The sequence below is a fragment of the Rhinopithecus roxellana genome, chromosome 13 (genome assembly GCF_007565055.1).
Source record: "Rhinopithecus roxellana isolate Shanxi Qingling chromosome 13, ASM756505v1, whole genome shotgun sequence".
Taxonomy (NCBI): Eukaryota; Metazoa; Chordata; class Mammalia; order Primates; family Cercopithecidae; genus Rhinopithecus; species Rhinopithecus roxellana.
In genome coordinates, this window is record NC_044561.1 from 64,505,602 (window position 1) to 64,521,318 (window position 15,717).

The window sequence follows — 15,717 nt, forward strand, 5'->3', positions numbered from 1 at the left end:
ATAAAGTGGCTTCTACACAACAGAAATTTACTTCCCACAGTTCTAGAAACTAGGAAGTCCAAAATCAAGGTGCTAGTAGGATGGATTTGGTGTGTGCTGAGGGCTCACTTTCTCATAGATGCTGTTTTCTTCTTGTGTTCTTATATGGTGGAAGGGGCTAGCTAGCTTTCTGTGGGCTCTTTTATAGGTCACTAATTCTAATAACAAGGGCTTTACCCTTATGATCTAATGGGTAAGCCCAAAGGCCCAACCTCCAAAAATACCATCACAGTGGGGCTTAGGATTTCAACATATGAACTTTGAGGGGACACAAACATTGAGACCATAGCACCCTCTCTCATTTACTTTTTTTTCCCGGCTGTGTGAGTGATCTTTTTAAATCACAAGTGCATCTGCCTTACTCCTCTGCCTAAAACCTATCCTGTCCTTTTCCAATTGTTCATAAAACACCCAATAACCTTCAATAGGTATTTACCTTTCCACAGTGTTATTTACATATAAGTCACATAGCACAAAATTCACCCATTAAACTGTATGATTAGAAGCCTTTATTCCTAGAGTTGTGCAACCATAAACACAATCAATTTTGGATCATTTAATCACTTCTTTTGGTCATCACCCCCCAGTCTCCTCACCACTACCTCCTATTCCCTTGCCTGCCCTAAGCAGCCTATTCTGGAAATTTCAAAGAAATTGAATTATTCAATATTTGCCCTTTGTTATCAGCTTTTTCCTCTTACTGTAACACTTTCATGGTTCATCCATGTTGAAGCATGTGTGAGTACTTCATTTCGTTTTTGTTTTTGTTTTTTTGTTTTTTGTTTTTGCCAAATAATATTCCTTTGTGTGTGTGTGTGTGTGTGTGTGTTTGTGTGTGTGTGTATAATCACTCGTTTGTTTCAATCCATGAACCAGTGAATAGGCATTTCAGTTGTTTATGCTTTTTGGCATTATTAATAATGCTGTTATTAGCATTTATGTACAAGTTGTTGTGTGGACATACATCGTCATTTCTCAGTGGAATGTAATTGCAACTCTCTGTTTAACATTTGGAGGAACCGTCAAATATTTTATCCAAAACATCTGCACCATTTTACATTCCCACTCACAGTGCATGAGCGTGCCAATTTCTTCACATCCTGGCCAACATGTGCTACTATCTGCCTTTTTCATCATAGCCACTCCAGTGAATGCAAAGTAGTATCACGGTTTTGATTTAAATGTCCTTGATGGCTAATGATTTTCAGCATCTTCTCTTGATCTTATTGGTCTTTCTTTGGCTTTGGTACTTCTTATTGTAGTCTGGTTTGTTTCTCTAACTCTTTCATATCTTACCCCTTCCACTTCTTATTTAATTTGATAGCTCCAGTGAGCTCCTTTAAACTCTTTCAATACAGCATTTTTTTCCCTTCAAGTTCAAGCCCACGTAGTTCCCATTTTAATCCTACTTTTCTTACTTTTTTCTTGGTGAGGACTGACTTTGGAGGGGTACAACCTGTGCAACTGCACAGGTTCCACACTCTGAAGGACCCCAAGTTTAGGCTAATATGCTGCGGTCATCATCTTGACATTTTAATAGATTTTGAATAGAAACCCCCATGTTTAATTTTGCAGTTGACCTTTAAAATTCCATAGCCAGTACAGTTCCTGACTTATCATTATGACTTGTCCTTCCATTTGACATAAGTACCTACCAGAAACTCTTCCTCACGTTTGTCTACCAAATTAGGTTTCCTTTCTGAATGTCATCTATATCAGCATGCATTATAATTTGTAATTTTTTCCTCTGATCGTTATGAGCTGAGAGACCAAAGGCTTTGCTTTTCTTATCCATTTTTCTTTTTTAGATATGTAAAAGTAAACATGCTACTTTATTGATTCCCATTAAAGCATCGAAAATAAATGTTTTGTGTCTAATTTTTGAAACCAAATATTGTACATGCCATCACATGTTTAAAATATCTTACTGGCATGTTTTGGTGTTTAAAATCCTCATTTTAAATTGAATAACATATTTTAAAAATAGAAGTTACAAAAACCACTAATGAAATAAACACATTTAGTAGGCAAAAATGTCCACTTTTCAATTTGGATGCAAGCATGTTTCTAGCCCCAGAACCCAGCAAAGTGTCTATTACATAGCTGTGGTACATACATAGTTCAGCCTCACAGTTGTTACTCAGGCGGTAAATCATATATCAAAAATAATTAAACATGAACTCTGGGGCCAGACAACCTGGGCATTCAGCTGCTAAAGCTTATAAGCTGTGGGACGTGGGCCAGTTATTGAATATTTCTGTGTCTCAATTTCCTAATCTTAAAATGGAGATACTAGCCTCAACCTCATCGTGATATCAGGAGATTAAATAGACTAGTAAATGTAAAGCTTTTTGGATGTTGTCTGACAAGTATAATTTGTCATATGTATGTATTGCCTTTTATCATTATTACATTCAATTCCTATTTGTTGAATAAATTTTTGATTTTATTATCAAAGAAAAGAGGAAGACAGCAGGACCTAATAAGGAAACTACCAAAGTGAAGAACTTTGATTGCATATGTTTATCTTTCTGACATCATTTACACTGCTAGGAGAAAGGGTAATTATACAAGAGGTCAGCTCATGAAATTGAAATAAGAATAAGATTAGAAAGCTAGGAGCAAACCCAGAGGAAATATCATTATTGCTAGGAGTAAATAGAAGAATCTTCCAGGGAGGGAAAACAGTATTTCTGTTTAAAATTCTTAGTATGACTGTAGAAACTGATGGATGTGATATAATATTAAAACAATTTTGAGAAGGTAGTTTGGATAAATTAATTCTAATAACCTTTGGAGAGCGTTGGTTTTTCTGTCTACATATTTAGCAGTTATGCATTGTCTTTACCTCAAAGTATTTGAAGTTCAGTTTACTTACTCAACAGAGAAATAATGTCATTAGAAATGAGGCAAACAGAATATCTAAAGCAGGGGTCCACCTAGGGTGCATATTCTTTTGTGGATCTGCATTGATCTTGGGTTCTGCCTGTGGTCCCTATATATCTGTCCATCATCAGGAGAACCGCATGACCCCACTCTCTTCTGTGCATATTCTTGCTTCTCTCACTTCTTTCTTATGTCCTCTTAGGGCATCTGCCTGGAATTATTTCCTCAACACCACCCTTCTTTCACTATTTACAGATCACAATCCACACTTTGGTTTGTCAGGAAACATACCTACCCCATTCCTCCACTTACTCCTAGAAAGATACAGTTTGCCTACATGGTACTTTTCACATTTATTTGTATTGTACTGTAAAATTAGTATCTATCTTATTTGTTTAACTTTAATGCCACCAAGGAGATAAACTATTACGGTTTACTCAGCACTGCATTCCAGTGCCTGGCTGCTTATTGTAAAATGCATGTGCGCATGTGCACACACACACACACACACACACACTGACACACTGACACAAAATAATTGTTGAATGGTTAAGTGACATGATCCATCAATCTCCCAAAAGGCCAAAGGAGCTAATGGTTCTAAAAATGTCCCATGACACAGTGGAAAGAAAAGAAAGTTCTGTAATACTGGCCACCTCAAATATGCTGTGAGCTATAATCAGATTCTAAATTTGGCAATAAATGTCTAGTCAGGTGAGGTCACAAAAAATAACCTATAAACATGACACATTATATAATTTCAATTGTTTGACAATTAAAATAGTCAACAAAAACTTTATGTTGGAAATAAATTCAAGAAGTGGTTATCACATAGATATTTGATTGAGGGATTTTTGAAAGGACAATAAACTCAAAATAATTATATTTTAAAAATATAATTTAAGTTTAATATAATTAAATTATATTAATATAATATAAATATAAATGAAATACCATTTAAGTAAGCGGTTCTTAAATTGACCTTCTAGAAAGGCAAAGAACATAACATCAAATCAAATTTCAGAGAGTGCATTTTTGTAAAGGATGGAATAATAATGTACAGTCAGACACGTTGCTTTCTAATCATCTTACTTAATTCAGTGATAGAACCTGGAAATACTAGACAGACAGCTAAAATGCCCATTAACCTGTCTCAATCAGGGATCAGATGCCTTAAATGAATCTTCAGTAGGTGTTGAATCAGAGCCAAGATATAAATGAATTTTCTTTCTGATATTTGTAATGTGTTTCTGTAGCACAAAGAGAGACATGTCCTTTAGAATGTCAGAAACGGGGAAAAAAAAAAAATGACCCTGGACTTGTAGTGCAAGTATTTGACTCAAATGCATATTGTGCATCATTACAGAGCCAATGATGATTCTGAGAATGGCTTCTAATTTTGCTAGGAATCACACACTTGGGCAAAGTGCCTGTTTTTCCAGAATTTAAGTTAATAATTTCAGGTATATTGATAATAAGTTTTAAATGCCAACATTTGTACTGATAACATCTATATACACCAGCAGTTTTTCACAAGTCAAAACCTTATCATGTATAACAGGTAATTACAAGAGAACATGTTTATTTTCAAGTGAAGATCGTGTAACTTTCTTATTTATTTATTTATTTATTTATTTATTTATTTATTTATTTATATTATACTTTAAGTTCTAGGGTACATGTGGATAACGTGCAGGTTTGTTACCTATGTACACTTGTGCCATGTTGGTGTGCTGCACCCATCAACTCGTCAGCACCCATCAATTCATCATTATATCACGTATAACTCCCCAGTGCAATCCCTCCCCCCTCCCCCCTCCCCATAATAGGCCCCAGTGTGTGATGTTCCCCTTCCCGAGTCCAAGTGATCTCATTGTTCAGTTCCCACCTATGAGTGAGAACATGCGGTGTTTGGTTTTCTGTTCTTGTGATAGTTTGCTGAGAATGATGGTTTCCAGCTACATCCATGTCCCTACAAAGGATGCAAACTCATCCTTTTTTATGGCTGCATAGTATTCCATGGTGTATATGTGCCACATTTTCTTAATCCAGTCTGTCACTGATGGACATTTGGGTTGATTCCAAGTCTTTGCTATTCTGAATAGTGCTGCAATAAACATACGTGTGCATGTGTCTTTGTAGTAGAATAATTTATAATCCTTTGGGTATATACCCAGTAGTGGGATGGCTGGGTCATATGGTACATCTAGTTCTAGATCCTTGAGGAATTGCCATACTGTTTTCCATAATGGTTGAACTAGTTTACAATCCCACCAACAGTGTAAAAGTGTTCCTATTTCTCCGCATCCTCTCCAACACCTGTTGCTTCCTGATTTTTTAATGATTGCCATTCTAACTGGTGGGAGATGGTATCTCATTGTGGTTTTGATTTGCATTTCTCTGATGGCGAGTGATGATGAGCATTTTTTCATGTGTCTGTTGGCTGTATGAAAGTCTTCTTTTGAGAAATGTCTGTTCATATCCTTTCCCCACTTTTTGATGGGGTTGTTTGTTTTTTTCTTGTATATTTGTTTGAGTTCTTTGTAGATTCTGGAAATTAGCCCTTTGTCAGATGAGTAGATTGCAAAAATTTTCTCCCATTCTGTAGGTTGCCTGTTCACTCTGATGGTAGTTTCTTTTGCTGTGCAGAAGCTCTTTAGTTTCATTAGATCCCATTTGTCAATTTTGGCTTTTGCTGCCGTTGCTTTTGGTGTTTTAGACATGAAGTCCTTGCCCATGCCTATGTCCTGAATGGTACTACCTAGATTTTCTTCTAGGGTTTTTATGGTATTAGGTCTAACATCTAAGTCTCTAATCCATCTTGAATTAATCTTCGTATAAGGAGTAAGGAAAGGATCCAGTCTCAGCTTTCTACTTATGGCTAGCCAATTTTCCCAGCACCGTTTATTAAATAGGGAATCCTTTCCCCATTTCTTGTTTCTCTCAGGTTTGTCAAAGATCAGATGGCTGTAGATGTGTGGTATTATTTCTGAGGACTCTGTTCTGTTCCATTGGTCTATATCTCTTTTTTGGAACCAGTACCATACTGTTTTGGTTACTACAGCCTTGTAGTATAGTTTGAAGTCAGGTAGCGTAACGCCTCCAGCTTTGTCCTTTTGACTTAGGATTGTCTTGGCAATGTGGGCTCTTTTTTGGTTCCATATGAACTTTAAAGCAGTTTTTTTTTTCCAATTCTGTGAAGAAACTCATTGGTAGCTTGATGGGGATGGCATTGAATCTATAAATTATCTTGGGCAGTATGGCCATTTTCACGATATTGATTCTTCCTATCCATGAGCATGGTATGTTCTTCCATTTGTTTGTGTCCTCTTTTATTTCACTGAGCAGTGGTTTGTAGTTCTCCTTGAAGAGGTCCTTTACATCCCTTGTCAGTTGGATTCCTAGGTATTTTATTCTCTTTGAAGCAATTGTGAATGGAAGTTCATTCCTGATTTGGCTCTCTGCTTGTCTGTTACTGGTGTATAAGAATGCTTGTGATTTTTGCACATTAATTTTGTATCCCGAGACTTTGCTGAAGTTGCTTATCAGCTTAAGGAGATTTTGGGCTGAGACGATGGGGTTTTCTAAATATACAATCATGTCATCTGCAAACAGGGACAATTTAACTTCTTCTTTTCCTAACTGAATACCCTTTATTTCTTTCTCTTGCCTGATTGCCCTAGCCAGAACTTCCAACACTGTGTTGAATAGGAGTGGTGAGAGAGGTCATCCCTGTTTTGTGCCAGTTTTCAAAGGGAATTTTTCCAGTTTTTGCCCATTCAGTATGATATTAGCTGTGGGTTTGTCATAAATAGCTCTTATTATTTTGAGGTACGTTCCATCAATACCGAATTTATTGAGCGTTTTTAGCATGAAGGGCTGTTGAATTTTGTCAAAAGCCTTTTCTGCATCGATTGAGATAATCATGTGGTTCTTGTCTTTGGTTCTGTTTATATGCTGGATTACGTTTCCTGATTTGCGAATGTTGAACCAGCCTTGCATCCCAGGGATGAAGCCCACTTGATCATGGTGGATAAGCTTTTTGATGTGCTGCTGAATCCGGTTTGCCAGTATTTTATTGAGGATTTATGCATCGGTGTTCATCAGTGATATTGGTTAAAATTCTCTTTTTTTGTTGTGTCTTTGCCAGGCTTTTGTATCAGGATGATGTTGGCCTCATAAAATGAGTTAGGGAGGATTCCCTCTTTTTCTATTGATTGGAATAGTTTCAGAAGGACTGGTACCAGCTCCTCCTTGTACCTCTGGTAGAATTCAGCTGTGAATCCATCTGGTCCTGGACTCTTTTTGGTGGGTAGGCTATTAATTGTTGCCTCAATTTCAGAGCCTGCTATTGGTCTATTCAGGGATTCAACTTCTTCCTGGTTTAGTCTTGGGAGAGTGTAAGTGTCCAGGAAATTATCCATTTCTTCTAGATTTTCTAGTTGATTTGCATAGAGGTGTTTATAGTATTCTCTGATGGTAGTTTGTATTTCTGTGGGGTTGGTGGTGATATCCCTTTTATCATTTTTTATTGCGTCTATTTGATTCCTCTCTCTTTTCTTCTTTATTAGTCTTGCTAGCGGTCTGTCAATTTTGTTGATCTTTGCAAAAAACCAACTCCTGGATTCATTGATTTTTTGGAGGGTTTTTTGTGTCTCATCTCCTTCAGTTCTGCTCTGATCTTAGTTATTTCTTGACTTCTGCTAGCTTTTGAATGTGTTTGCTCTTGCCTCTCTAGTTCTTTTAATTGTGATGTTAGAGTGTCAATTTTAGATCTTTCCTGCTTTCTCTTGTGGGCATTTAGTGCTATAAATTTCCCTCTACACACTGCTTTAAATGTGTCCCAGAGATTCTGGTATGTTGTATCTTTGTTCTCATTGGTTTCAAAGAACATGTTTATTTCTGCTTTCATTTCGTTATGTACCCAGTAGTCATTCAGGAGCAGGTTGTTCAGTTTCCATGTACTTGAGCGGTTTTGATTGAGTTTGTTAGTCCTAAGTTCTAGTTTGATTGCACTGTGGTCTGAGAGACATTTTGTTATAATTTCTGTTCTTTTACATTTGCTGAGGAGTGCTTTACTTCCAATTATGTGGTCAATTTTGGAATAAGTGCGATGTGGTGCTGAGAAGAATGTATATTCTGTTGATTTGGGGTGGAGAGTTCTATAGATTTCTATTAGGTCCGCTTGGTGCAGAGATGAGTTCAATTCCTGGATATCCTTGTTAACTTTCTGTCTCGTTGATCTGTCTAATGTTTACAGTGGAGTGTTGAAGTCTCCCATTATTATTGTATGGGAGTCTAAGTCTCTTTGTAAGTCTCTAAGGACTTGCTTTATGAATCTGGGTGCTCCTGTATTGGGTCCTCCTATATTTAGGAGGGTTAGCTCTTCCTGTTGAATTGATCCCTTTACCATTATGTAATGGCCTTCTTTGTCTCTTTTGATCTTTGATGGTTTAAAGTCTGTTTTATCAGAGACTAGGATTGCAACCCCTGCTTTTTTTTGTTCTCCATTTGCTTGGTAGATCTTCCTCCATCCCTTTATTTTGAGCCTATGTATGTCTCTGCATGTGAGATGGGTCTCCTGAATACAGCAGACTGATGGCTCTTGACTCTTTATCCAGTTTGCCAGTCTGTGTCTTTTAATTGGAGCATTTAGTCCATTAACATTTAAGGTTAATATTGTTATGTGTGAACTTGATCCTGCCATTATGATATTAACTGGGTATTTTGCTCATTAGTTGCTGCAGTTTCTTCCTAGCCTCGATGGTCTTTACATTTTGGCATGTTTTTGCAATGGCTGGTACCGGTTGTTCCTTTCCATGTTTAGGGCTTCCTTCAGGGTCTCTTGCAAGGCAGGCCTGGTGGTGACAAAATCTCTAAGCATTTGCTTATCTGTAAAGGATTTTATTTCTCCTTCACTTATGAAACTTAGTTTGGCTGGATATGAAATTCTGGGTTTAAAATTCTTTTCTTTAAGAACGTTGAATATTGGCCCCCACTGTCTTCTGGCTTGTAGAGTATCTGCTGAGAGATCTGCTGTTAGTCTGATGGGCTTCCCTTTGTGGGTAACCCGACCTTTCTCTCTGGCTGCCCTTAAGATTTTTTCCTTCATTTCAACTTTGGTGAATCTGGCAATTATGTGTCTTGGAGTTGCTCTTCTGGAGGAGTATCTTTGTGGCGTTCTCTGTATTTCCTGAATTTGAATGTTGGCCTGCCCTACTAGGTTGGGGAAGTTCTCCTGGATGATATCCTGAAGAGTGTTTTCCAACTTGGTTCCATTTTCCCCCTCACTTTCAGGCACCCCAATCAGAGGTAGATTTGGTCTTTTTACATAATCCCATACTTCTTGCAGGCTTTGTTCATTTCTTTTTCTTCTTTTTTCTTTTGGTTTCTCTTCTCGCTTCATTTCATTCATTTGATCCTCAATCGCTGATACTTTCTTCCAGTTGATCGAGTCGGTTACTGAAGCTTGTGCATTTGTCATGTATTTCTCGTGTCATGGTTTTCATCTCTGTCATTTCGTTTATGACCTTCTCTGCATTAATTAGTCTAGTTGTCAATTCTTCCACTCTTTTTTCAAGATTTTTAGTTTCTTTGTGCTGGGTACGTAATTCCTCCTTTAGCTCTGAGAAGTTTGATGGACTGAAGCCTTCTTCTCTCATCTCGTCAAAGTCATTCTCTGACCAGCTTTGATCCGTTGCTGGCGATGGGCTGCGCTCCTTTGCAGGGGGAGATGCGCTCTTATTTTTTGAATTTCCAGCTTTTCTGCCCTGCTTTTTCCCCATCTTTGTGGTTTTATCTGTTTCTGGTCTTTGATGATGGTGATGTACTGATGGGGTTTTGGTATAGGTGTCCTTCCTGTTTGATAGTTTTCCTTCTGACAGTCAGGACCCTCAGCTATAGGTCTGTTGGAGATTGCTTGAAGTCCAGTCCAGACCCTGTTTGCCTGGGTATCAGCAGCAGAGGTTGCAGAAGATAGAATATTGCTGAACAGCGAGTGTACCTGTCTGATTCTTACTTTGGAAACTTCCTCTCAGGGGTGTACTCCACCCTGTGAGGTGTGGGGTGTCAGACTGCCCCTAGTGGGGGATGTCTCCCAGCTAGGCTACTCAGGGGTCAGGGACCCACTTGAGCAGGCAGTCTGTCCGTTCTCAGATCTCAACCTCCGTGTTGCGAGATCCACTGCTCTCTTCAAAGCTGTCAGACAGAGTCATTTGCGTCTGCACAGGCCTCTGCTGCTTCCCCTGTTGTTTTTTAGCTGTGCCCTGTCCCCAGAGGTGGAGTCTCCAGAGACAGGCAGGTTTCCTTGAGCTGCTGTGAGCTCCACCCAGTTCGAGCTTCCCAGGGGCTTTGTTTACCTACTTAAGCCTCAGCAATGGCGGGCACCCCTCCCCCAGCCTCGCTGCTGCCTTGCGGTTAGATCGCCGCAGACTGCTGTGTTAGCAATGAGGGAGGCTCCGTGGGTGTGGGACCCTCCTGGCCAGGTGTGGGATATATTCTCCTGGTGTGCCCGTTTCCTTAAAGCGCTGGTATTGGGGTGGGAGTTACCTGATTTTCCAGGTGTTGTGTGTCTCAGTTTCCCTGGCTAGGAAAAGGGATTCCCTTCCCCCTTGCACTTCCCAGGTGAGGAGATGCCTCGCCCTGCTTCAGCTCTCGCTGGTCAGGCTGCAGCAGCTGACCAGCACCGATTGTCCGGCACTGCCTAGTGAGATGACCCCAGTACCTCAGTTGAAAATGCAGAAATCACCGGTCTTCTGTGTCGCTCGCACTGGGAGTTGGAGACTGGAGCTGTTCCTATTCGGCCATCTTGCTCCGCCCCCCCCCCCCCCCAAAATTTACTTTTCAATACTGTGGAATAATTACATTTTCTTTATAAAAATGAATAATTTGCTTTGCATTGTTAATAATGTATTTCATTGTTATATTCCAATAAAGTTAATTAAATACAAATGTTTAACCCATAGTAAATAATAGCTGCAGGAGTACATTTTCTTTATGAAACTGCATGTAAATTTTACTACAACATAATTTGCTTTCTAAAAATAATAGAATATAATGTTTCTGTCCTAGAAGTTTAAATGACTTTTACATGAAGTACCATAAGTATTTTCTCACATTTGTTCAACTATACTATCACACTATGGGATGAAATCTGAAGTTGCAACAAGACTTTAGTAAAAGCAATTTATTCTGAGAAAAGTATGTAGTTGAAATAAGCCATAACTATTTGTTTAGGCAATCAGGAACTATTTTTAATATAATATGAAAATTTGCCAGTAACTCAAAGGAAAGTAGGATGTTGCCATATAAATACAGAGAGAAAGGGGAAAAGTGTAAAACAGATCTGTGAAGAGTATTTATTCAAAGCACAGGATATTGTGAAGCGTACAAGTAATTCAAAATAATTGGAATTGATGACATCTAAATTGTAAAGTGTGCTTGGACAGAAAGGTGATACCACATGAGAGGTCTTTAAGCATCAGGCTGAGTGATTGGGTTTTATTTGGAGTCACCTGAAATGCTTTTTATCATTATACAGCCAGGGTACATGAAACCTTCATGAAGCTATGAGAATGTAAAAAGTGTGCTTTTTAAAAAACTTATTCTTAGCTATACAAGAAATACTTTCTACATCAGGAATGATTTCTTTTTTCTTTTTGCCAGAGAAACATAGGAAGTAACATAATGTTATATGTTTGGTCACCATTTTGCACACACAAGCATAAAATCTTTCTTTTTCCTGAATCGATGTAAACAGAGCCCAGACGGCCGTATCGAAGTCAAAGGGCAGCATGGAAGCTCGTCACTGCATATTAAAGATGTGAAGTTGTCAGATTCAGGGAGATATGACTGTGAAGCTGCAAGTAGAATTGGAGGGCACCAAAAGAGCATGTACCTTGATATTGAATGTAAGTTGCTTTCCTTTTGTATTTTCATTAAAAGAACTTTGTGTGCTTTGAAAAAATATGATTTTTAGAGGCAAACCAAAATATATATATAGTTCATGTTTCAGTATTTAATGCATAGCTTTAATGCGTATCTAAAATATGATTTTTAGAGGAAAACCAAAATGTATATGTAGTTCATGTTTCAGTATTTAATGCATAGCTTTAATGCATATCTAAAATATGATTTTTAGAGGAAAACCAAAATATATATGTAGTTCATGTTTCAGTATTTAATGCATAGCTCTAGAGAAAATATGGTAAAATCATTCAGTCAGTTATTGGAGACATCTAGTGGATATTACGAGACATTCCACAGTACTGTGTCTTTCATCATTTTGATACTGCTTTTTCTGAAAATGGTGACTTTCTTTTTTTGCAACTTTGAACTCAAAACACAATATAAACTGAAAAATATTAATTATCAGTAATTGGTCAATATCACTTTAGATTTTTTATTTCTTTATAATATTTATGATTATGTCTCAGATATGTAGTGTTTACATATCTTATTCAAATTGTTACACTATTTTACATTTTCAGAAACTTTAAATAGTATTTTAAATGCAGTGAAATATGCTAATATATCTTATCAAAATAGTGTTTATTTTCTGTCTGGAAGAAAGGACCATGGCGAGGATAGTTTTTAAAATAAATTTAAAAATGTACATAACGATGTGAGATTTGGGAAATGGGAGGGCTAATGTAAGTCAAGCTTTCACAAAACCCCTCTGGTCACTGCATGGAATTTAAAAATAATTTGGTATACATGCTATTTAAAAAGGAAGAAACTTAACATCGTTCTCAATAAATATTTATGAAGCATCAATATTGGGAAGTCTCTGATGCTTGAAAGGACATAGCTGTCCTTAGTGGAATGTATGAGATATTCTTATTGACAAAGTATTTCTATTGGAGCATGTCTAGTACATTAATATTGACAGAATGCAATGGTAACTGTGAAACAAGATGCATTCTCTTATCAAGAATGCCTTCAGAAAGAAAATATTTTCTCAAGAATACACATAAGTTATCCATATTATTTTACATTTTTATAGACTGTGCTTGTCAAGAAATTCATGGAAAAACCAATGAGAAACTTCTAAAGGAAAAAAGGATTATGAAAGATAGTCAACAATAGAAGGCAACTTCATTCTGACACAAATTACTGACTTCATTTGCTGATATTAGGCAGCTTTTAAGAAAGCCACTTTATCTCCATCACCCTTTCTAAAAAACAGAAAAACGGAAAGCATTGATAATATTGAGAACACACAAAGGAGGAAGTGATGCCAATAACTTATTTAGCTTTTTCCCCTAATAGTTTTTTCTGCTTTTTTCCCATTATTACAGTATATTTCTTTTTCAGTTCAACAACATCATTAGCAAATTATAAATACTTTACACATTTACAGTACATTTGTTATATTTTTAATTGAAATTTGTATTTTTAACCCAAAATTTACTTTATGATTTTTTTAAAATGTGAATCTAAATGAATAAAAGAAAACCTTAAGGATACCAAGATACGATTTATATGAGACCTCCTGGCCTCTTCCACTGTCCTACAAAAGTCCTAGGCAACACATTATCTTAATGAAACTATGTTTAGGACTTTTCTTCTTTTCATTTCATTTATATTTTAAAACATTTGATATATCATAGGATTAGTACTAAATCTCTGTTGCAGGTACACAGAAAAGTGGAGTTTATGAGAAATGATCACCGTTGACATTTCCAAAGCACAGTAAGGCAGAGTGGCTCATGTAAGATATGCTAGTATCAGAATAATAGGACTAGCTAATATGCTAATTAATAGTGTGTTATGTGTCCCTGGGTCCTCAATTTCCTTAGTTATAAAATAAAAGGGTTTAAAGAAGAGACTCTTGGGAGCTCTTTATACTCAAGCATTTAAAGATACTTTTATTCAAGCGTATCCACATTCTCCAAAGATGCCCTGGGATTTCTGAATTATTGTACATGCATGACAGCATAGGTATTTGTGTAAAACAAATGAAAACCTAAACTAAGATTATAATTTATATATGTTTATGTTGTAAAACTTGATTGAAAACAGTTTTAAAAACCATACTAGGTCCACGTTAAGCTTCAGGTTTTGTGCTCAGTGATAATGGATACCAAGATGAATCAAACATAGCTCCGCCTTTATTAGAAGTCTACCATCATCTGGAGTTTAAATTAAACCGCAGCATGTATTTAGATTTCAAAGTGAGAATGAAGAAAATATCAAGATAATGTAAAATGCTGATATGATTTTTCGTTATTGGTTTTAGCTAGGTAGAAAATAATGGTATAAACAAACAACTATATATTACAATTTGAATTATTTGCTCTTGTAATCTATTCATACCATGAATTAATAACTAACACAAAAAAGTACATTGGATACTTTATTTTTCTTTTTTTTTTTTTTTTTTTTTTTTTTTTTTGAGATGGAGTCTCGCTCTGTCACCCAGCCTGGAGTGCAGTGGCCAGACCTCAGCTCACTGCAAGCTCCGCCTCCCGGGTTCACGCCATTCTCCTGCCTCAGCCTCCCGAGTAGCTGGGACTACAGGCGCCGCCATCTGCCCAGCTAGTTTTTTGTATTTTTAGTAGAGACGGGGTTTCACTGTGTTAGCCAGGATGGTCTCGATCTCCTGACCTCGTGATCCCCCCGTCTCGGCCTCCCAAAGTGCTGGGATTACAGGCTTGAGCCACCGTGCCCGGCCAGATACTTTATTTATCAAGGACTGATTTCTAACAAAGTACAAGTTGCTTTAGATCACATTGCATTCCTTCTTTATAGGTTTAAATATTGGTTTATGTTTCTGCTTAATTATTCTGAGGTAAATGTGTAGACTTAAGCTCACCAGAAAATTATGTAGTTTAGTTTATCTTTTTTAAACAGGGATGAATGTTTTGAGAATTCTTTGAGTATCTGCTGAGATTATTATTGCCACCATGTTAATCAGAGGGTAACTAGGTTAATATACTTTGAAAAAAAATATTTTTCCTACTATTAAACTATCGTTTAAATGTAACTACTTTTTGTTTTCCCTAAACATTATTTTTCTGCAAATATTGTTGAAAAGGAGTTGAATGGCTCTGATAACACTTGGTTATTTTTCCTTTTTTTCCAAAATGAAACATTTAAATGTATTCTACTTGAGTGGGGATAATTAGGAAAAGAAATATCATCTGTTTTAAGACATTATTCAAATATATTTAAGTACAATAAAAGCCCATATATCATGTAAAATATGATGAGTTTTGACCTGTGTATACACCACCAAATCTATCATCATCTTCAAGATAAACATTTACACCACCCTCAAGAATTTTCTCAAGTCACTTTAAAATCTGTCCCTCCTTTTTACAATTATCCCTAGGCATCTATTTACCTACTTTTGATCACTATAATTTAGTTTACATTTACATGTAAGAATGTATATACATGGAATTATGCAGTATTATTTTTAATTTATTTTCTTGTCTTTGAAATATTTACTTTTATTTAGGAATAGTTGACAAATAAGAATTATATATATTTAAGGTGTACAAAAGTGATGCTTTTAAAAATATAACATTAACATTATTTTTGATTGACAAACAATGATTGCATACATTTATGGGGTACAATGTGATTTTTGTTATATGTATGTAGTGTTAAATGATTCAGTTAAGCTCATTAACATATCCATTACCTCACCTACCTATTATTTTTATGGTGAGACATTTACAATTTACTCTTAGTTACTTTGAAAAGCACATTATTATTGACTGTAGTGATCCAGCTGTGCAATAACTCTCAAAACCTATTTCTCCTGTCTATCTGCCTGTCTACCCT

The 15,717-nt window shown here is 36.6% G+C and overlaps 1 protein-coding gene across 6 annotated transcripts in view; it reads left to right on the forward strand.

Annotated features, from left to right (window-relative positions):
* Positions 1-15,717, forward strand: part of NCAM2 (neural cell adhesion molecule 2) — a 570,822-nt gene that overhangs the window by 395,927 nt on the left and 159,178 nt on the right. For all 6 annotated transcript variants that reach the window (XM_030915246.1, XM_030915247.1, XM_030915248.1 and 3 more), the window contains one exon: positions 11,684-11,834. In XM_030915246.1, coding sequence (XP_030771106.1) covers positions 11,684-11,834 — 151 coding nt within the window. The remainder of the gene's footprint in view (positions 1-11,683; positions 11,835-15,717) is intronic.